This window comes from Hyphopichia burtonii (genome assembly GCF_001661395.1).
Source record: "Hyphopichia burtonii NRRL Y-1933 unplaced genomic scaffold HYPBUscaffold_1, whole genome shotgun sequence".
In the NCBI taxonomy this organism is placed as follows: Eukaryota; Fungi; Ascomycota; class Pichiomycetes; order Serinales; family Debaryomycetaceae; genus Hyphopichia; species Hyphopichia burtonii.
In genome coordinates, this window is record NW_017963728.1 from 91,977 (window position 1) to 112,622 (window position 20,646).

The 20,646-nt window shown below is 35.0% G+C and overlaps 9 protein-coding genes across 9 annotated transcripts; 4 read left to right on the forward strand and 5 right to left on the reverse strand.

Moving 5' to 3' along the window:
* Positions 1–276: 276 nt before the first annotated feature.
* Positions 277–5,157, reverse strand: HYPBUDRAFT_154383 (uncharacterized protein; the record flags this gene model as incomplete). The annotated part of the gene is made up of 2 exons (XM_020222027.1): positions 277–4,517; positions 4,998–5,157. The coding sequence occupies 2 exons, from the start codon at positions 5,155–5,157 to the stop codon at positions 277–279; spliced, it is 4,401 nt and encodes a 1,466-aa protein (XP_020078359.1).
* Positions 5,158–6,293: 1,136 nt separating this feature from the next.
* Positions 6,294–7,372, forward strand: DAL7 (Dal7p). The gene has a single exon (XM_020220340.1). The coding sequence runs from the start codon at positions 6,307–6,309 to the stop codon at positions 7,321–7,323; it is 1,017 nt and encodes a 338-aa protein (XP_020078360.1). The 5' UTR covers positions 6,294–6,306; the 3' UTR covers positions 7,324–7,372.
* Positions 7,371–8,917, reverse strand: SSP96 (Ssp96p; the record flags this gene model as incomplete). The annotated part of the gene is made up of 2 exons (XM_020222028.1): positions 7,371–7,400; positions 7,520–8,917. 2 exons carry the CDS (start codon positions 8,915–8,917, stop codon positions 7,371–7,373), a joined length of 1,428 nt encoding a protein of 475 aa, XP_020078361.1.
* A 273-nt stretch (positions 8,918–9,190) lies between these two features.
* HYPBUDRAFT_154386 (LLM class flavin-dependent oxidoreductase) lies at positions 9,191–10,699 on the forward strand (the record flags this gene model as incomplete). Its single annotated transcript, XM_020222029.1, has 1 exon — positions 9,191–10,699. The coding sequence occupies one exon, from the start codon at positions 9,191–9,193 to the stop codon at positions 10,697–10,699; it is 1,509 nt and encodes a 502-aa protein (XP_020078362.1).
* A 232-nt stretch (positions 10,700–10,931) lies between these two features.
* On the reverse strand, positions 10,932–12,740 carry HYPBUDRAFT_151127 (pristinamycin synthase-like protein). Its single transcript, XM_020220341.1, has one exon. The coding sequence runs from the start codon at positions 12,479–12,481 to the stop codon at positions 10,964–10,966; it is 1,518 nt and encodes a 505-aa protein (XP_020078363.1). The 5' UTR covers positions 12,482–12,740; the 3' UTR covers positions 10,932–10,963.
* A 261-nt stretch (positions 12,741–13,001) lies between these two features.
* HYPBUDRAFT_151128 (U4/U6-U5 snRNP complex subunit) lies at positions 13,002–14,558 on the forward strand. Its single transcript, XM_020220342.1, has one exon. It carries the CDS (start codon positions 13,018–13,020, stop codon positions 14,398–14,400), a length of 1,383 nt encoding a protein of 460 aa, XP_020078364.1. The 5' UTR covers positions 13,002–13,017; the 3' UTR covers positions 14,401–14,558.
* Positions 14,559–14,613: 55 nt separating this feature from the next.
* On the forward strand, positions 14,614–16,665 carry HYPBUDRAFT_235766 (uncharacterized protein). Its single transcript, XM_020223177.1, has one exon. The coding sequence runs from the start codon at positions 14,666–14,668 to the stop codon at positions 16,637–16,639; it is 1,974 nt and encodes a 657-aa protein (XP_020078365.1). The 5' UTR covers positions 14,614–14,665; the 3' UTR covers positions 16,640–16,665.
* Position 16,666: 1 nt separating this feature from the next.
* On the reverse strand, positions 16,667–17,852 carry HYPBUDRAFT_163949 (E1 ubiquitin-activating protein). The gene is made up of 2 exons (XM_020222644.1): positions 17,776–17,852; positions 16,667–17,714 (listed from the first exon to the last, which is right to left on the reverse strand). Exons 1-2 carry the CDS (start codon positions 17,798–17,800, stop codon positions 16,693–16,695), a joined length of 1,047 nt encoding a protein of 348 aa, XP_020078366.1. The 5' UTR covers positions 17,801–17,852; the 3' UTR covers positions 16,667–16,692.
* Positions 17,853–18,143: 291 nt separating this feature from the next.
* On the reverse strand, positions 18,144–20,387 carry SEC23 (GTPase-activating protein; the record flags this gene model as incomplete). The annotated part of the gene is made up of 1 exon (XM_020218081.1): positions 18,144–20,387. The coding sequence occupies one exon, from the start codon at positions 20,385–20,387 to the stop codon at positions 18,144–18,146; it is 2,244 nt and encodes a 747-aa protein (XP_020078367.1).
* Between the last annotated feature and the right edge of the window lie 259 nt (positions 20,388–20,646).

Genomic DNA, 20,646 nt, shown 5'->3' on the forward strand with positions numbered 1-20,646 from the left:
TAGTAGTAGTAGTAGTAGTAGTAGTAGTAGTAGTAGTAGTAGTAGTAGTAGTAGTAGTAGTAGTAGTAGTAGTAGTAGTAGTAGTAGTAGNTAGTAGTAGTAGTAGTAGTAGTAGTAGTAGTAGTAGTAGTAGTAGTAGTAGTAGTAGTAGTAGTAGTAGTAGTAGTAGTAGTAGTAGTAGTAGTAATAGTAGTAGTAGTAATAGTATTATATATTAAATTAATGATAATTTTGTATGCTCTCATATAAATAAATATTTTGTTTTTGTTAAAAAACTTACATACGTTGAAGATTTTGAAAATCTTCAACAGTAATATTAGATCTTTCACACATTTGTTGAAAGATACTATCTTCAGTATTGAATAAATTCCAAGGGGTATCAAATTCTTTAATTTCTCCTTTATCTAAAACCAAAATCTTATCGTAATTTAAAATAGTCTTAAGACGATGAGCAATACAAAGAATTGTACATTTACTGAATTCTCTAACAATTGTAGATTGAATCTTATTGTCAGTTTCATAATCAACTGATGAGGTTGCTTCATCTAAAATCAATATCTTTGAATCTCTCACTAAAGCTCTAGCAAATGCAATTAATTGCCTTTCACCTAATGAAAAATTAGCACCATCATCTTCAACTTCTTGATTTAAATGGAACTTGTGATATTCTTCACTTTCATCATTTTGTCTTTTAACCGATTTAAGTTTTGCTTCTTCTATCAAACCAGCTCTTCTTAATGAATCCCATAACAAATCATCAGGATGCTCATTGAAAGGATCAAGGTTTTTACGGATTGTTCCTTGGAATAAAACAGGATCTTGTGGAATAATAGATAATTTAGATCTTAAGGAACTTAAACCCAAGCTTGAAATATCGATACCATCAATTTCAATCTTACCAGTACTCAATTCTGATAACCTATATAAAGCAGTCATAATTGAAGATTTACCTGCACCTGTTCTACCACAAATACCAATTTTTTGAGATGGTTCAACTTGTAAAGATAAGTTTTTCAAGACTAATGGTAAGCCTGGTCTATAGGCCAAGCTTACATCTTCGAATTTAATAGAACCTTGTTCTGGCCATTCAGGAGGAGGTGTGGTCTCAGAAATTTTGAAAGGTGCTTCCTGTGGAAGATCAAAAGCATAACTACACATTCTTTCAACTGCATTCATTTCATTTTCGACTTGAGTGTAAGTTCTGATTAACATGGACAATTGACCAGCAATTTGTAAGACGTAAGATAACAATAAACCAACTGATGCTGGACCGATCGAGAAAACTCTAAAAACACAAAGTAAGGCGATTATTAAAGCAAAGATTGTAGCAAGGCAATCAAGATGAATAGCCAACCAACGTTGATTACCGATAGTAAGATAGTAAGCCTCATTCATTTTATTCAAAAAGAATTCATTTTTTCTTAAATATATATGATCAGCTTTATAAGCTTTAATTGTATTCATACCATTTAAAGTTTCATTGAAATTATTATATACATGTGATCTCTGTAAAGCTTCCAATCTTTTAATCTCTCTGGCAGAAGCTTGATAATAGTTAGCCACACCAATAAATAAAGCAACCAAAAATGGGATTGCAATCGCAAACCAAGGCAAATAGATAACACATAAGATTAAAACCCCAGCAATGTTACCAAAAAAGAAGAACAACATTCTGATTTGATCACCAAGTTCATTGTCTAATGCATCTGTATCTTTTGTAAACCTATTCAATATTCTACCCATTGGAGTGGTATCCATGAAAGACATTGGAGCATGTAATACTTTCTTGACTGCCAAAATATTCAAGTTTTTAGAAGCAGTATTGGTTAATAATACGAAGAAGATAAATTCAATCATAATCAAAAGACCCGATAAAACTGCAAACATAACATAAAATCCAATATAGAATCCATCAGATTTTCCTGGAAATTTCTTTTCAGTCCAGAAGGACAACCAAGTGTTGGTGAAAAGTTGACAAAAGGTAGCTAAAACAACTGCTAAAACAATAGCAAAACACATTACAAGACTACCAATCTTACCAGAACCATAGTGAATGTACTTTTTATAAACATCAAGTTTAATCCCATTAATAGCCCTGTCTTCTGAAGCCATTAATTTACCATCTTCGGTATTATTTTGATTATAATCTTTGTGGATAGCTTCTTCATCTTTTTCTTTGTTTGTTGGGATTTTCGAAAGTTGGCGCTTAATGGATTCAAATTCTTGAGCTTCTTGCTCCTCATCTTCATTTTCCTCTTCTTTTTCTTCTTCTTCGTCTTTTGTTTCCGAATTGAAAGCCATCAAATTATTGAAAGCGAAATTATTTTCTCTTAATTCTTCAACAGCACCGACACTAACTGATCCATCACCGTTTAAGAAAATGACACGATCAGCTGAACCAATCAAAGATAATTGATGAGTTGCTAAAATTCTAGTTTTATCCTTTAATAATCCTAAAATACAATTATTCATTATATGTTTACCAACTCTAGCATCGACAGCACTTAACACATCATCTAATAAAATGATATCTTTGTTATTATAGACAGCTCTTGCTAGATTGATACGAGCTTTTTGACCACCTGATAATGTAATACCACGTTCACCGATTTCGGTAGCATCACCAGCTGGTAAAATTTCCAAATCACTTTCTAAAGAGCATGCATAAACCACTTCACTGTATTTAGCTTCATCTAATTCTTCACCAAACAAAATATTTGATTTGACAGTATCGTTTTGAATCCATGGATAACCACAAAGTAATAAGGAACCATTGACATTGACGCTACCGGAAGTCCTCTTCATGAAACCGGACAAGGCCAGTAAAAGAGAAGATTTACCTGAACCAATTAACCCAGTAATGACAACGAATTCACCTTTCTTGATTTTCAAATCGATATTGTTTAAACCAGCAAAATTAGAATCTTCTAAAGATGTATCATTAGAGGAAGAATCCTTTAATTCTTTACCTTCAGGATCTGCATGATAATTTGACTCTTCTAATTTTTCATCATTTTCAGTAGAAGAATTTTGGGATAATTTTTTCTTTAGTTTTTCTTCTCTAGCCAATTGTTTTCTGTATTTCTTATTCAGATTAATTAAATCTACTTCATTTTCTTCATCTTGAAGTTCGAAAGTTTCCCATTCAAAATTAGCATTATTAACTTCAATTGATAAATCATTAGAATCCATTTCCACAATTTTTTCAGAATCAGCATCAATTCTATTTGACTCTGGATCAATTTCAGAAGAGGCCAAATAACGACCAACTCTAATTAAACCAGTCATACAATCGACACCCGCAGCCAAAGCCAAAGGTAACATAAGAACTTGTTGCGATAAAACATTGAATAAAGAGATTGAAGAGAAAATGGAAGCAGCATCATCTTTACCATTTTTAGCACCATAAAGAGTTAAGAAAGTAGCCATTGAACTTAAAGTTGTCATAGACATTGCCAAAGCCATTAAAATATTTCTTAAAACTTGCATTTTCAAAATATTTTTCATTTCTTTATATCTAACATCAGAAATATTTTCATGATAAGGAGGTTCCCAAGAGTAAAACTTAATAATTTTCAAATTGTTTAAAACTTCTTTAATATAACTAACTCTTTTATCAGTAAACTTATTAGCAATAACTCTATAACTAAAGAATTGTTTAGCACACCACATCATGAAAAACACAAAAAATAAAAGTAAACCAACCCCAACAAGAGCCGAAGGGCCAACATTGACGATTAAAATGGCTATTGCAATGATAACTGGGACTGGGAAAGTAATAATAAAAGGTTGAAATCCAATAGCAAAGTCAATTCTTGCTAAATCAGTACCCATCATTGAAGTGACTTTACCGGCACCATATTTTGATCTTGATTCAGCATTTTGTTTAAAAGATTTATCCAACATTGCCTTTGTTAAAACAGCTTTTGAAAAAGCACCACACATCATTGAATTATAGAAAAAATGATTAACAAAAATACCAATAACCAAAACCAATAAAGAAGCACCAATAGCATAGCCAACCCCTGGTCCAACACGAGATTCGACACCGGCAGCTCTTCTTTCAACAAATTGAATTAACTTTTTCGTAAGTAAAGGATTTAAAGTTTGAGCAACATTACAAATAGTAAGTAATAAACAAGCCATGAAGTAACGGATTTTAAAAGTTTCTAATAAAGACAACGCAGTGATAGCTTTTGGAGGACTGAAATCTTCCATATCTTCTTCTTTAGATACGCTAGAAGAATCAATTGATTCATTACGTTCTTTACATTTTTGTAAAATATGATTTTCCTTAGCCTTAGCCAATCTCCTATTGAATATTTCAATAAATTTATCAGCCTTTGGTTTAACAACAAAATCATCTCCAAGATAAAATAAATCATCTGGTTGCAATGTTCTCTTATAACCAGTCTTCATAACCGGATTTAACCACCAAAAAAACACCCTGGAAAGTGGATTAGCAGTTTTTTCCGGAAATGCATTACGTTCATCTTGACTAGGTAAAGGAGGAACTCCTTTGGTAAATAACGGAGTCAATAACCGTTTTTGAGGTTTTATAAAGTCAGAAGTTGCAACTTCTAGATTATCTTCGCCATTCATGATTAAAAAATGGTAATAGCAAGATTAAATCAAATTTCTGTCCTGACGGTGATATTTCACCAAATAACACTTCTGCAAGAAGTAATACCTAAGAATAATAACTTTGAAGTAAACGCTAGTCACCAATAGTTAACAAGGGTAAATTTGAAATGATATCTAGTTTTATATATAGATATTTCAGCTCACTCAGCTCTACAGTAATTTTATCTGTTTTTGATGCGATGCAACCTGTACACAACTGGCATTGCTAACAAAACAAAAAAAAAAAATCAATAGGAAAAACTACTGCTCTATCAAAATTCCATCCAAAACCTCCCCCATTGCAATTGATGATGAGTCAGGTTGGTGGCAAAAGATTATTCGCCTGAATAAAGGATAGGATCAGGTTTACATACGATAAGCCTGGTATATAACTGTGTTGCTGTCCACTTTCTGGTGGGCCTGCGAGCGGAAGGCAACTGCCAAAGCCGTTAGCTGAACAGAAATGGATCGAAACCCGAAAATGCGTTGATGTCTGACTGTTATCACCGGGGTCCGACGGGCGTAAACGGCCATATCGGGTCTAATTTGGCCAATACTTACACCGCCCTTCCGAATATTTGGTGTATGGGTGTTTGTATCGGTTATTGCACTAGACGACGTATGTACGGGTGCGGTGTTGGTTGCAAAAAGAAAAAAAGTGAAGATATTCCTTGCTCCTTTATTGAACTCTGTTCTACTATCGGTTAAATTGTTTGTTTAATTGTTTGTTGAGGTATCTGTTGAACTATCGGTTAAATTGTTTGTTTAATTATCTGATGAGGTATCTGTTGATAGAATTTGCTGATCTTATCTTTTGAGCTAGCCGTATCTGCTGTGTTCTTATCTGCTGGAGTACATACTGTACAACAAAATTGTGCGACGGGTGGTATTTATAAGATGCTCAACCGCTTTGAGCTAAGCGTCGATATTGATGGACGAATACGAGAATCAATCGTGTTAGACGCGAAGCATCTTAATCAATCTATTGTAGATTTATTATCAAGTTATTATTGATCTAATACCCGGTTTATGACAAGAAATATATCTTATCAAGTTAAACTTTAGAAGAGGAGTTCGCGGAATTTGACAATTCCGCTCCTCTTATAAAGCTAGCTTACTATTCATGTTTATCTAATTTGATACTGTACCGCAAAAATGAAGAAGGAAGACTCGACTGTCAACTCGATAACGAGTGAAAAACTCCAAGCACAAGTTTCAACCGCAATTATCGAAGAAGATAATCTAGATACTGAAAATAAAATCGGTTTAAATTATTATCTTCAATCTGATATCTATACCCAAGATGAGCTTGATGAACAGTATAAGAAAATACGCTTAAAGTTAGATTTGAGGCTTTTGCCAATTGTGTGTTTTGCTTACTTATTACAATTTTTAGATAAACTAAGCTTGAATTATGCAAATAGTTTTTCAATGTCTGAGGATTTGGGATTATCCACTTCTCAATATAGTTGGATAGCTGCAATTTTTAATTTTGGTTATTTAGCAAATGCTTATCCATCAAATTTGTTATTACAAAAATTACCAGTGGCTAAATATACCGGTTCAGTTATCCTAATTTGGTCGGTCATTCTAATTGCTCATATTGGTGCTAAAGGCTACTCTGGTATGCTAGTTCTTAGATTTATCCTAGGCTTATTCGAAGCAAGTATTAGTCCGGCAATCATGTCAATAATAAGAATGTTTTATACCGAAGACGACCAGCCATTCAGAATGTGCTGTTTCTTAAGTTTCAATGGTATTGCTACCGTGGTTGGTGCGTTATTGGCCTTTGGTTTGGGTCATGCAAATAACGCAGCTATATCTTCTTGGAAATTGATTTTTTTGGTTATTGGTTTATTAAATTTTTGTTTTTCAATAATTTTTTTGATTTTTTGTCCTGATCTGCCTGCTAAAGCTAAATTTTTAACCGATCAAGAGAAGACCATTTTAATTCAAAAAATTTCAAAGAACGGTAAAGGTATTAAAGATAAAAAATTTAAACCTTATCAAGCTTGGGAAGCAGCAAAAGATGTAACCGTTTATATCCTTGCATTATCGGGTCTTTGCTGTGGTATAATTAACGGTGGTATATCTAATTTCTTAAGTAGTATCATTAAAAGTCTTGGTTTCACTGGGATTGAAGCTACTGCTTATCAATTACCAACTGGTGCAATTGAATTCGTAATGGTTTTCTGTTCGGGGCTTGCTGCAATCTTTGTGAAAAATACTCGTTGTATCCTTTACTTCTTACTATGTTTACCAGGTTTTGTTGCAATCATCGTTTTACATTTAGTCGATTTAAGTAATAAATCGGCAGTAGTAGGTACTTTCTTTTTCTATACAATTGGTGGTCCAGTTATTTTAAATTGGGTATCCATTAATAGTATAGGTGGTGACACTAAACGTACTGTTGCCTCCGGGTCTTGGTTTGCCTTGTATGCAACCGGGAACATTATTGGATCAGTTATAATGGGGATCTCTACAGCCCCTAGATATACAAAAGGTATGATTGGTTTCATGACTTGTTATTCGGCTATGATACTAATGAATTTCGCTTATGCTTTGATCTTGATTCGTCGTAATAAACAGAGAAATAAAGAACAAGGTGGTTATAATGACGAGATTGCCAAACAAGCTGTCTTGGATGGATTCAGAGGCTTGACTGATTTCGAAAATAGAAGTTACAGGTATCCTCTATAAATCTATATTTATAACATCTATAACTGAAATGAAATTATCTTTATAAATTAAACTGTTTCTAACTTAAGTAAATTCAACTAGGATAAACAATAATCAATAACAATACCATCACAGTAATTGAACTAATGATCAAGGAATTGACATGTTCCTGCTTCAGCACACTAGTAGTTTTTGAATGATCAGTTTTTTCATCTACTTCGTCTACATGGTGTGAAGGTTTATTATTATTTTCAATCCAGTATCCGATCCTTCTTTGATGGCCTCTCCAAAAATCAGATTCCCACCTAGCATTCCATTTGGGTAATCGTCTTCCAGGTCCTTCTTCTCCAGCGAGTTTTCTAACAGTTTCAAAATATTCTTCAAAATCCGGTGCAAGAGAGCTGTAATCCGGACCTTCACCTTTTCTCTTAAGTCTTTCCTCGACCCATTGATTTTGATCTTTGATACTAGGTAATTGTGCCCGTTCAGCGAAAACCCTGGCGACGTACACTGCTTGCCATTCAAATGCTTTGAATGTAAACCCAGCTGTTATTGCACCAACAAACGCAATTCTAGGTTCGTCAATCTTGAAAATTAGCTGATACAACCCGTTAACCTTATTCCCAGTTAAATTTAAATTTGGTAAAAAGGGATAAGCGTAAGAAAACCCAGTACCAAAAATAATTGCATCAACGTCATCAATGATTTGGCCATCTTTGAAATGTACGGTTTGGCCATTTATTTTGTCAACTTCTCTCGTTCTTATTACCTGAGGGTGATTAAATGCATGGTCCCCGAAATAAATATTCGGAGTATCTGATCTTCTGGCAGAAATTATCGGGCTTTTAGCAACTCCAACAATATCTTGTACTGCATCCATAGCAGAAATCGAAGCTCCAACAACTACAGTTTTCTTGTTACGAAATTGCTCTCTGGTTCTGAAGGCTTTAGAATGTATAGTCTCTGTACGTGGAATTGCCATGAAGTCATCCAACCCAGGAATATCTGGTACATAGGGAACATCGTAATGCCCGCTTGCAACCACAACAGCATCAAAATGCTCTTGCCAAACATAATCCGAATTTATTCCAAATCTTCTCAATGTTAAAGTGTAATTTTCATTTTTTTCAATCAATTCAACAGACGTATTGAACTCAATATGGTCGTCGTGCCCTTTTCTCTTATATAAATCTTGAACCCATTGTTTTATTTGGGTGTTATGCCTGAATGGAGTATCTTTACCGTATTTCTTAATCGATCTTGAACTCAGAGCCTCTGGAAATCGTTCTTTTGAAAATTCCATCACACTAGCTTCCACGTTACTTTCAAGATATGAATAGGTTGCAGTATCCATAAACCTTTGAGTAGCTGACTTGGGCACATACGCTGGTAACTCAGACGGGACCGGGTCATGCTGGAATGCTTTTCTTTCACTGAGTGCCTTTATATTCTTTAACTTTTCAGGTGGATTGGCTTGATATGAAAAGCTACCTCCTGCTTCGCTTCGACGCTCAAAAAGTCTGATCACATCGAACTTCTGTTCAGAGATCAAAGCATCCAAAGTAATTAGCCCCGAGGGACCACCACCTATTATAGCAACCGATTTGATAGCCATGAAGTCCAAGACTAACTTAGTACTGGTAGTCTTCGAAAAATGCTTCAATTAATATGATTTCCTTCAGTGCAGAAAGGATTATTTTGAAACCCGACCCGCAACCGCGAAAAACTTCGGCTGCCACAGTTCTTTATGTTGCATCAGTTCATTCTACCATTTTGAAAGATTTCGCAATTAACTAATACTATTCTGTAATTGACTTTGATAGCTTATATAAGCTTATTATATCGTCCTAGTTGTGTAGAAGGAAGAGTTGTACTTCATAAAACCACAATGACACAACCGCAAACCAAACAGCGTAAACTTAACAGGAAATCTACTTTGATCATTAATGCATTTGATATGGGATGTCCTGGATTACAAAATCCAGGACTTTGGAAACACCCAAAAGATAAGTCAAGAAACTATAATACAATTGAGTACTGGACCAATCTTGCTAAAGCTTTGGAAAGAGGCAAGTTCAATGCTCTCTTCATTGCAGATGTCATGGGTGGATATGATGTTTTTAACGGTCCTCAGAACTTAACTGCGGCTGCTAAATCTGGGGCACAATGGCCTATCAATGAACCAAGTGCTGTTGTGTCTGCAATGGCCGCTGTTACCAAGAACCTATCATTCGCGATTACTTTCAGTACTATCAGTGAAGCACCTTACCATTTTGCCAGAAGACTAGCCACTCTAGACCACTTGACAAATGGTCGAGTTGGATGGAATGTCGTTTCTTCTTACTTGGATAGTGCTGCAAGGAACTTGTTGAATGGGGCAGATTTGCCCCCGCATGACGAAAGATACGTCCGTGCCGAAGAATATCTTGAAGTGATCTACGATTTGTTCTTATCTTCTTGGAGCGATGATGCTATTAAAGTCGACCCAAAGACTGGAGTGTTTGCCGATGCAGAACGAATCAGGTTAATCAACCACGACGGAAAACACTTCAAAGTTCCCGGCCCTAGTATCACTGAGCCAACTCCTCAAAGGTTGCCGGTAATTTTGCAAGCTGGTGCAAGTAAATCAGGAGTGGAATTTGCAGCCAAAAACGCTGAAGCTGTATTCGTCAATGACACTTCACCAGAGGGCTTGAAAGGTAAAATTGATAACATCAAAGAGATTGCAGCCAAGAATGGGAGAAACCCAGATGATATAAAGTTCGTGCAATTGGTTACTGTGATACTCGGTGATACTCATGAAGCTGCTATAGAAAAATTTAAAGAATATAAAGACCTCAGTGACTTAGATGGAGCACAAGCTTTATTCAGCGGTTGGACCGGTATAGACATTGGCCAGTATGACTGGGATCAAGAACTACAACATGTTGAGAGTAATGCAATTCGTGGGTTCATTGAAAAGTGGACGAAAAGATTACCTGGAGATCCTGAAAATTTGAGAAAAACAAGAGAATATTTGGCTAATAAAATAAGTATAGGAGGTTCAGGTGTAGTCTTTGTTGGAACCCCATCTGAAGTTGCTGACGAGATTGAGCGCTGGGTTGATGTATCCGGCTTGAATGGATTCAACTTTACTTACACCGTGACACCTCAATCTTTTGAGGAACTTGTTGATTATTTGATCCCTGAATTGAGAAGACGGGGATTGGTTTGGGACGATTACCCAAGAGAAGGAATTACATTTAGAGAGCAACTTTTCGGAACTGAAGGTGAAGACCCAACTTATCTTCGTTCAACTCACCCGGCTTACGATCTTAGATGGAGAGCTGGTGAATCAAAAGAAGAACTCGAGGAAAGGATTAAGAAAGTAAAGACAAAACATTTTGGCAAAAAGTGATTAGACTTAAATATAACTACTTGTAAAATTTCAATACTAGCTGTTGTCTTCATTGTAGATACCGTTACATTAATGGCGACTAAACCTATCTGAGATTAAATATCTTTTTTAAGAGATCTAGAGAGAAAACATTTTTGAAACAGAATTCAAAAGTCCTTCTTCGTTCAAGTCATCCGGTCCATGAATTAAGCTTTTGAGTAAGCTTTATTGAATTTAATATTTTGTATTGACTCTAAATATAACTATATAGAATTGTGTCGCAAATTAGATTTCTATATTGAATCTTTCTTGCTTAATCCTTTGAATTCGTTCCTCGAGTTCTTCCTTCGATTCCCCAGCCTTCCATCTGAGCTCATAAGCTGGATGGGTTGAGCGTAAATATGTTGGATCTTCGCCTTCTGTTCCAAATATTTGCTCTCTAAAAGTGATACCGTCTTTTGGGTAATCATCCCAGACTAAACCACGGCTTCTTAGTTCGGGAATCAACTTATCAACAACTTCTTCGAAAGCTCCAGGGGTAATGGTGTATGTTATATTAAAACCATCGAGATCAGAAATATCGACCCATCTTTCTATTTCGTCAGCAACCTCTTTGGGAGTCCCATAAAAAACAGAACCAAATCCACCAATCGATATTTGATTAGCAACAAACTCTCTAGTCTTCTTAATGTCTCCTGATTCACCTGGAAGGACCTTTGTCCATTTTTCCACGAACCCTCGAACTGCATTACTTTCTACATGTTTTAATTCTTGATCCCATCCATATTGGCCTATATCAATACCAGTCCAACCACCGAATAGTGCTTGAGCACCATCTAAATCGCTATAGCTCTTATATTCTTGTAATTTCTCTATTGCTTCTTCATGAGTGTCACCAAGAACAACAGTGATTAGTTGTAAAAATTTCACATCTTTATCACTTCTTCCCTGTTGTTTGATCAAATCCTTGAAACCCTTGATTTTGATTCCCAATCCTTCAGGAGTTGCATCATTAACAAAAACAGCTTCAGCATTTCTAGCAGCAAATTCAGTACCTTGCTTTGAAGTACCTGCTTGCAAGATTACCGGTAATCTTTGCGGAGTTGGTTCAGTAATGGAAGGTCCTGGCACGTTGAAGTGCTTTCCTTCGTAGTTTATTTGTCTAATTCTTTCTGCATCAGCAAAAACACCCGTTTTCGGATCAACTTTAATAGCATCATCACTCCAAGAAGATAAGAACAAGTCATATATGATCTCTATATATTCCTGGGCTCTCTCATATCTTTCTGTATGCGGTGGGAGTGGTTGGTTATTCAATAAATTTCTTGCAGCACTATCCAAGTAAGAAGAAACGACATTCCATCCAACTCGACCATTTGTCAAGTGGTCTAGAGTGGCTAGTCTTCTGGCAAAATGGTAAGGTGCTTCACTAATGGTACTGAAAGTAATCGCGAATGATAGGTTCTTGGTAACAGCAGCCATTGCAGACACAACAGCACTTGGTTCATTGATTGGCCATTGAGCTCCAGATTTAGCAGCCGCAGTTAAGTTCTGAGGACCGTTAAAAACGTCGTAACCACCCAAAACATCTGCAATGAAAAGAGCATTGAACTTGCCTCTTTCCAAAGTTTTAGCAAGATTGGTCCAGTACTCAATTGTATTATAGTTTCTCGACTTGTCCTTTGGGTGTTTCCAAAGACCTGGGCATTGAAGACCTGGACATCCCATATCAAAGGCATTGATAAGAATTTTTTTCTTTGGCTTGTTTTCCACCTTTCTTTGTTTCGATTTTGGTTCTGGCATGTTGCTTCTAGGATGAAGTCCTGGCAGTCCAGTTTAAGAATTGACATTATCCCCAATTTATAGTAAAGACAAGAGTGATTGCGAAAAAGGTCGACTGTGGCTTCAACTGCAAACATATAACAGAAAAATAAGGAATTGACAGCTGAAATGGTTCCAGGAACACCATACCTTTCTGCCGGCACCCGAACCGAGACTAGATATGGTTCAGTGTTCGAATTGAACGGTTTGTTCAACCACTTCAACCACTAAATCACGTTTCTCTCTTGTATAAGTTACTTCATATATGCACTTTGGGATGTAGGCACCACTTTTTTTTTTGTATTATGGTGCTTTTTTTTAAAAAAAAGTATAGTGGTTTCCTTCGAATTGGCATTTATGAAATACTAGCATTGAGCATAAGACCATTGTAAGATTATGTTCGTAGGCTTGACTTACAATTTTTGTTGTTGTTTGTAGTATCTCAATGTTTTTTTCAATGAGAAATGTAAAAGCGAAGACAAATATCTCATCTTGACCAGTTAAAAGTACACTGTATAATGGAGTTGAATGAGATACCGATAGTGAACGATCCTAAACAAGGGTACGGTTTGATTAATAATGGAGTTCAGTTGTCAGATGATGATGTAAAAGTAGAGTTGACAAAACGCAACCAACCAACGACTCTTTTAAATGAAACTAAAGATGAAAGAAGAACCAGATTGCAGAAGATAATAGACGAAAGTCGACAGGACCAGATTGTATCCTCAGACCAAGACATGGAAGACGATGAGGGAGACGACGAAGACGACGAAGAAGAATTCTACACCCCAGGGTCCGACGAGTTATACCAAGCACGTCTTAAGATATTATCATATTCTTTGGAGAGAGCCGACAAGAGGCTTCAAGCTCAGAAAGAGAGGTCAAAGAAACAAGATTTTACACAGATATTGAAGGCTCGAAGAAGTATCAATGCTGACTTATCACAAATCGAACTATACGGTACCCAATTAATCCCTGGCAATACCAGAGCATTATCTGCTACTAGATTCAATAATAATGGCACACTCATCGGGTGTGGGTCATGGGACGGGAATGTCTATTTTCTCAACAGCACTGATTTGAAACTAGAGAAGAGTCTGTTATCGGGTTTTCATACTGAAAAAGTTAGTGGTATAGACTGGAAACCTATTGGTGACGAAAACATACTAGTGTCTGGTGGTAACGAGGGTTGTATCAATTTCTGGAACATTGACACGGAAAAGGACAAGTTGTCTCCAACCAACAGCATCAAACAGGCCCACTCAAACCGTATAACGAAAACTTTATACCATCCTTCAGGCGATTACATTGCCTCGACGTCTTTCGACCAAACATGGAAACTTTGGGATCCTCGCCGGCCAGAATCCGAGCTTGTTGAACAAGAGGGCCATTCAAAAGAGCTCTTTGCTGCTTCGTTCCATCCCGATGGCAGTCTACTAGCCACTGGTGGACTTGATGCCATTGGAAGAATCTGGGACTTGAGATCAGGCAGGTCCATTGCCTTATTACAAAGTCACATAAAGGGTATCTACAGTATGGACTGGTCAAACAACGGGTACCACCTAGCCACCGCCAGTGGCGATTGCTCTGTGAAAATTTGGGATTTGAGAAAGTTATCAAGCAAAGAGCTGTTCTCAATCCCTGCTCATAATAAACTTGTGAGCGAAGTAAGGTTTTACCACCAAAAAGAAGCCTCTCGTGACTTGGACCGTGACTCGTCCTACCTTATTACTTCTTCCTACGACAATACAATCAATATTTGGTCGGCTGATAACTGGGTGAAACAAAAGTCGTTACAGGGCCACAATGATAAAATCATGAGCTGTGACATAAGCCCAAACGGGGATTCCATCGTCAGCTGTGGATGGGACAGAAGTGTCAAGCTCTGGAGTGGACCCTGATCCCATCAAAACTTCCATATACTTAAAAACTGTACATATCTAATGCTATTAAAAGACTGCAAAAAGCCAACATGTAAAACCACCGTTTGGTTCCAAAAAATTAGTCGTAAGTCGTTAATCAGTGAGAAAACAAGCTCAAGTGCGCCAAAATCTGATTTGTTTATTCTTCGTCTGCATTATGAAAAAAAAAAAAAAAAAAGGTGAAAGGGCATTAAAAAGACTTCTTTTACAGCCAATAAGTTGGATTAGCTAATTAAACCTTGAAATGAATCTTCTCAGTATATTGGACGGGACCCCAGAGCCACCCATTATAGATTTACATCTTGAGAATGTGAACGAAAGCGGTGAGTACGACTTGCCAACCCCAATGTACGAATTTCAAAAAGAACTTACTGATCAAATAGTTTCATTGCATTATCCAGACATATTGAAGTATTGTGAGACCAATGACACCAAAGAGCTTATTATCAAGTCTTTGGAGATCTGTATAGAGAATTGTATGATGGTAAGCACGCATCCTTATCTATTAATCAATCATTATATGCCAAAGAATTTAGCACTGAAAGATATGTCTAGTAAATTAGCAGATACTAGCGGGAAGTTCAATGTATTAAGAGATTTGATGAATGTGATAACTCAAAATGCAAGTTCCAAGAGTACCAAAAACGTTGGTATAGTTATGAAGAATCTTCCAAGATTTTTTGATTTAACCGAAGCTCTTTTATTGGGTTGCAAAGGTAATAAATCAATTAAAAGATATGTTGGGAATCATGTTAGAAAAGAGTCTACCAAAGCAAATAAACATAACCATCATGCAAACGGCCATGATATCCAACCAACAAATATTCATTTGATTCCTCAAGACGGGAAGTTGGCAAAGTATGAAGATGTTCTTTTACAAACAAAGTTTGATATTTTAATTGTTTTCGATGGCACGGTGGATACCCAAAGTGACTTCTTTAATCAATTGAGAACCCAAAATAGAAGAGGTGAAGCTATCATTATAAGACTCATCCCTATGAGAACAATAGAACACTGCCAATTATTCTATTCTAAACAAAAGCATGAAAAAAATTATTTATATAAGTTGATTTCTTCGATTGTTTGCTTACGAGATCAAATTGGTAACTTACCTCCTGATATCATTCCAATCTATAATCAAAACTTGCAATACTTATCTCAAAATTTTTTCGATCAATTATTTAAAACTGGAAGTAGAAGCGGGCCCAGATTTCCTGCTTGGCCCCTTCCTGAATTACCAACTATTCCAAAGTTTAACTCAACTGACGTTGAAAGATCTTTACTAACTGAAGTTCATTTCCATTATACTCCTTATGATTCTACCGATAATGTTATTGATTATGTTTCCACTTCTAAAAAACCAACTAAAAAATCTTATTATGAACTGAAAAGATTAGAACTGGACTATGTTACCAATCCTTTGAAAAATGATTTTAATACTTTGATTGGAATATACTCTAATGATAATAGCACGAAGTCCACTCAACGAACCGAAATTAATAAAAGTATATTGACCCATCGTTTAATAATGCAACTCAATAATGCCTATAAAAATTTAGATATAGTTAATCTGGAACATCAGGCACATTTACAATTTAATGATAATGAAAGACAAGATAAGTTTGGAAGACGTGAAAAAGAATATAACATGACTTTAAGTAAAATCTGCGATGATATTGATCATACTCAGCATAGAATAGATTTTGCTGAAAAACAATTTTTAAGAAAGACTGAAAAAATTGAAGAAATAAAACAGAAAAATGCCGAAGTACAAACTGCTCTAGAGTCCTTCATAAAAGAGCAAAACATCGATGATGAAAAACAAAAACAGTTTGTTGAAAAGCAATTCAAAATCTGGGAACTCAGGAAACAAATAGGCGATACTCTACTGAAGGTTAAATCTAAAAATGAAGAAAATGCTTATATGACCACCGAATATCAAAATGCCGCTAAATCTATAGAAGATTCTAATAAAGAAATAAAACAAACTGTTGATGATATTAAAGATTTGAAACGCAAAATTGAAACCGCTTTTGAAACTAATGAAGACAATAAAAAATTCAAAAAACAAAGGCAAAACTTACTAGATAAGATTGAACTTGCTAAAGAAAAAGACGATGCATTAAAGAAAAAATTGGGTAAATCATTAAAGTTCTTAAGGGATACGTCCCATCTCAAAAAGAGGAAAGGTAGAGGGGCTACCCCTAATTCGAAATAGTTTACATAGGTGTTAAAATATATATTCATTTCGTTAAATTTTTTAAACAATAATTATAACAGGTAAATAGGCATTTCGGATTTTATGGCGTCAAGAATTAAACAGTTATTAATGGGACTATCCTTCTTACTTAAAAATTGTATAACATCTTGTGCTAAACACCCTCCCAATATAGCTGAGACTGGTGCAAATTCAGTAAATGCTTGGTTGCTGAAATATTCGAGATATTCGTCGGTTAGAACTGATAATGGAATATCGAAGGATTCACATATCTCTTTCCCTTTTTCTTGAAGTTTAGAGAAATCAATAGTATCTTCAGGATTCAAATGACGTTGAAATTCAAAAAGTGAAAAAATGAGAGGAAATGCAGCTGTTAATCTTTTCAATTGACGTTTATTCAATTGGGAAGGTAGTTCTTTTGATTTGAAAATATTGTCAAGAGGCACAAACTTATCAACTATGGTGACCACTTCCTTGTTTTCACTCTCCACTAGTTCAACATTAGTTATTGATTTGACTCTATTAATCTGTGTGTTTGATTGTCTTGGCTGGTTACCAAGATCCTTCTCGGATATAGATTTGTGTTCTATCAAATCAGTTAATATATAACCAAACATTCCGTGTAAACCTGTCACGTATAAAGGTATCTTTAAATCTCGAGTTATCTTATTGAGCTTGAAGATGTGATCTTTAGAAAGTTCTGTAGCAATTATCAAGTCGAATTTCTTAAAAAAATCATGGTCATCCTTGCTAAGGTAGTCATTGAAATCATCAGTATTGCTAGTTAAATTGACTCTTTTATTTAAATCTTTGATTTGAGGAATCACATGAGGTAATTTGGTTTGTCCGATTAAACTGTCATCATTTGGTAAAAAAAATTGTGCTGCATAATCTTCTTCTTGAATTTTGGAATTGTCTAAGATTTCAATTGTATTCAAACCACCCAAAACCAAGTTTTTAACAATTTCACAGCCTACTGCTCCTAAATTGATAATTAAGATTTTAGCTGATCTTAATCTAAGTTGGGTTGCCATCCCCCACAATCTAATTTGTCTATCATATAAGGCGATTTCGTCTTTGAATAGTTAGTATATAATTCAAATGACACTGATTTATTTCGAGTAATTACGACATACCCGCTGTAAGCTTCTCGTTACTCATATCTGATTATAGAAAAACTCGAGATATTGTTTACTTTTGGTGCTTTTAGCCGTTCTTAGGTCTGTTGATGGGGACTTATTTTCTTTTTTTTTCAGTCGGTCGAAGTAGTTCCTCAGCGAAATAATCGACAAAAAAACATAAAGAATCTCTGATTCAGTTTACATGATAAAATGGTAAAAACTTTTATAGGCTATACAAGATGAAAGCTACATACAGAAGAACAAGCAGAAATTAAAGTAGTACATTATATTTTCGGGTTAAAAAGGGGTGATGGAAGAAGTAAATAATAATAAAGATGAGACAAGACATATGAAATAAAGGAATTCATTTACTTAAAAATAGATTAGTTAGAACCAGAAACAACCAATTTTTGTAAATGAGTCATGAAAATTTGTAATGAAACATCATCAGTCAAGACAACAGCACCATTGACACCAATATTAGCAGCGTTATAACTAGTACTTGGATTTAATTTAGAATATAAAAATCTAGCTTGAGAACCACCTTCTTCAGTATCGATAAATCTTGGTAAAGGATAACGATCAACTAATAAGTCAGCGGCTTCTTGTTTTGGTTCTTGTAATAATTGTTTTAAATTTTCATATTCTGGTAAATCTTGATAACCAGCTTTACGCCATTCAGCAATTGTTTTACCATGATAGATCAAAATATGGAAGAAAGTATCTAATAAAAGGATACGATCATTTTTGATTGAGACTGAATCCAATAATACTGCTTCGGGTTCTTTATCTAATTCAAAAGCAGTTAAAGTTGGTTGAATCATAATTAATGAATTATTAGTGTCTTCAGTTAACAAAACATGTCTATAAAAAGCAGTTTCATCAGGAGAATTATTGAAAACTTGTAAAAATTGGGATCTTCTTAAATAATAAATAAATTGAGGGTATAAAGAAAATTGAGGACCTAATCTAAAAGATTCTTCTAAATCTTTTCTATAATCAGCGAATTTTTGACATAATTTAATTAACATACGATCAATCCATCTTAAAACATCCGCACCATCATCTTGTTCTGATTTAAAGAGAGTAACTCTAGCCATTAAAACAGCGGCGGCTTCTTGGTCAAAAGATTGAGTTAAAATTTGTTCATCAGAAGTAAGAATATTAGAAATGGTAGTAACTCTTAATCTATAAGTACCTGAAGAATGTTGATAATGAGTAATAAATTGAATATAAGATTGAGCATTATTTGGTAAAGATTGAGTATTAGCAATATCGAAAAATACCGCATAAGTATGTTGGGGAGAAATTGAACATAATCTATATTGATTAGTACCACCAATACCAACTTCATTTTCAGAAACATTTGGACCTTTAACGTTTAAGGAAGAAGCGTGACCAATTAAACCACTAACTTTCAATTCTCTTGAAGTTTTGATATCAAAAGTACCATTGAAACCCATTAATAAGTAACCTTCACTATCTTTATTAAATAATCTTAAAAATGATTGTTTAAAGATCGAAGTAGTAAAAGCATCAGATAATAATAAAGTACCACCGGTCAAATTAGTTAAGTTTTTCATTTCTAACATACCAATTTGATCCAAACAACCACCGAAAACATCAATAGTATGAGAGTTTTTAACTGCTTTCAAAGCCAATTGATCGTAGAATTTGATTGCTTTTTTGAAATGTTTAGCATTATCTTTATCGATATCCGAGTGAGATCTGATTGGTTCCTTTAATTTATTACCAACGATTAAACCTGGATTTAAAGTACATAAACCGGCAGAAAATAACATGATTCTAGCCCCTAATCCGATAAAAGTTTGGCCTAATAAATTAATTGCAATATTAAGAGCAGAACCAGTTGATCTTAAAGGTCTGTCACCATGAGCCACTGGCCAAGGATCAGGAGTTAAATTTTCTAAAATTGAAGTTAATTGGAATTCTATATCTTCCACTGGCAAGAAAAAACGACTTAAATTATTTATAATTGCTGGTCTACCATCATTAGTTAAAATTGGATTATTTAACATATCACCAATTTGTTTATCGTTATATTCTTTATCACCTCTGAAGATATAAGATTTTTTAATTGATTCCGAACCTAAATCATGAACTTGAACCATAGTACCATAAGTAATTAAACCAACTAAAGCGTTTGGAGGTAAAAGAGATAAAGAAACAATTAAAGTATCTTTTAAAGCTTTTAAGTTATCATCATCTTGGCATAAGTCAATAACAAGACAGAAAACCGGAGGTTGTTGAACTGGTCTAGCAGTAATATATTCAATTGTAGAAGAAGTTGGTTGTAATTCTAAAGGCATATTTTCAGCATTGATACCAGAATAATGTGGAGGTAATGGATTACGATGATTACAAATTGGACAGAACCAGAACCCAGTCATATCAACTCGACAATAAGGATTTAAAATACTTTTACAAGAAGGATTAGAACACCATACTGGATCATAGGATGCAAGAGGTAAATCTTCTCTATATTTTAAAGGAGTGTATAATGCCCCAGTGGGTACCACGATTTTTTGGGCTTCGGCCTTGGTGGAGGGGAACGTATTCCAAGCCAAACGAATCCCATTAATATCTTCAATTTCTTCAAAATCCATTATAAGTTTGATTATATTAATTTAAACTATTGGTGATTTGACTTAACTGAAAAATGTTTTGATTTTTTTTGTATGGACAGCACACTCTAAAAGTGGGTGGTGGGGGGAGACACGACCCTCTCCCCGGTGGGAAACCCGTACATTTAGGTTGCAAAATTCACCTATACCCTATGATAATTGAACACCAAATTAAAGCCTGCCAAGATGCCTGGTGGTAAGCTCCTGAACTCATTGGTATAGCCTTGAGAACGTTCTATTC

Bases quoted from the DNA above. Each gene is read 5' to 3' on its own strand.
- HYPBUDRAFT_151128 (XM_020220342.1), top strand. From the start codon at position 13,018: ATGGAGTTGAATGAGATACCGATAGTGAACGATCCTAAACAAGGGTAC.
- HYPBUDRAFT_151127 (XM_020220341.1), bottom strand. From the start codon at position 12,481: ATGCCAGAACCAAAATCGAAACAAAGAAAGGTGGAAAACAAGCCAAAG.
- HYPBUDRAFT_235766 (XM_020223177.1), top strand. From the start codon at position 14,666: ATGAATCTTCTCAGTATATTGGACGGGACCCCAGAGCCACCCATTATA.
- DAL7 (XM_020220340.1), top strand. From the start codon at position 6,307: ATGTCAATAATAAGAATGTTTTATACCGAAGACGACCAGCCATTCAGA.
- HYPBUDRAFT_163949 (XM_020222644.1), bottom strand. From the start codon at position 17,800: ATGAGTAACGAGAAGCTTACAGCGG. The intron at 17,715-17,775 runs GTATGTCGTAAT...AACTATTCAAAG, and splicing joins TAACGAGAAGCTTACAGCGG to ACGAAATCGCCTTATATGAT.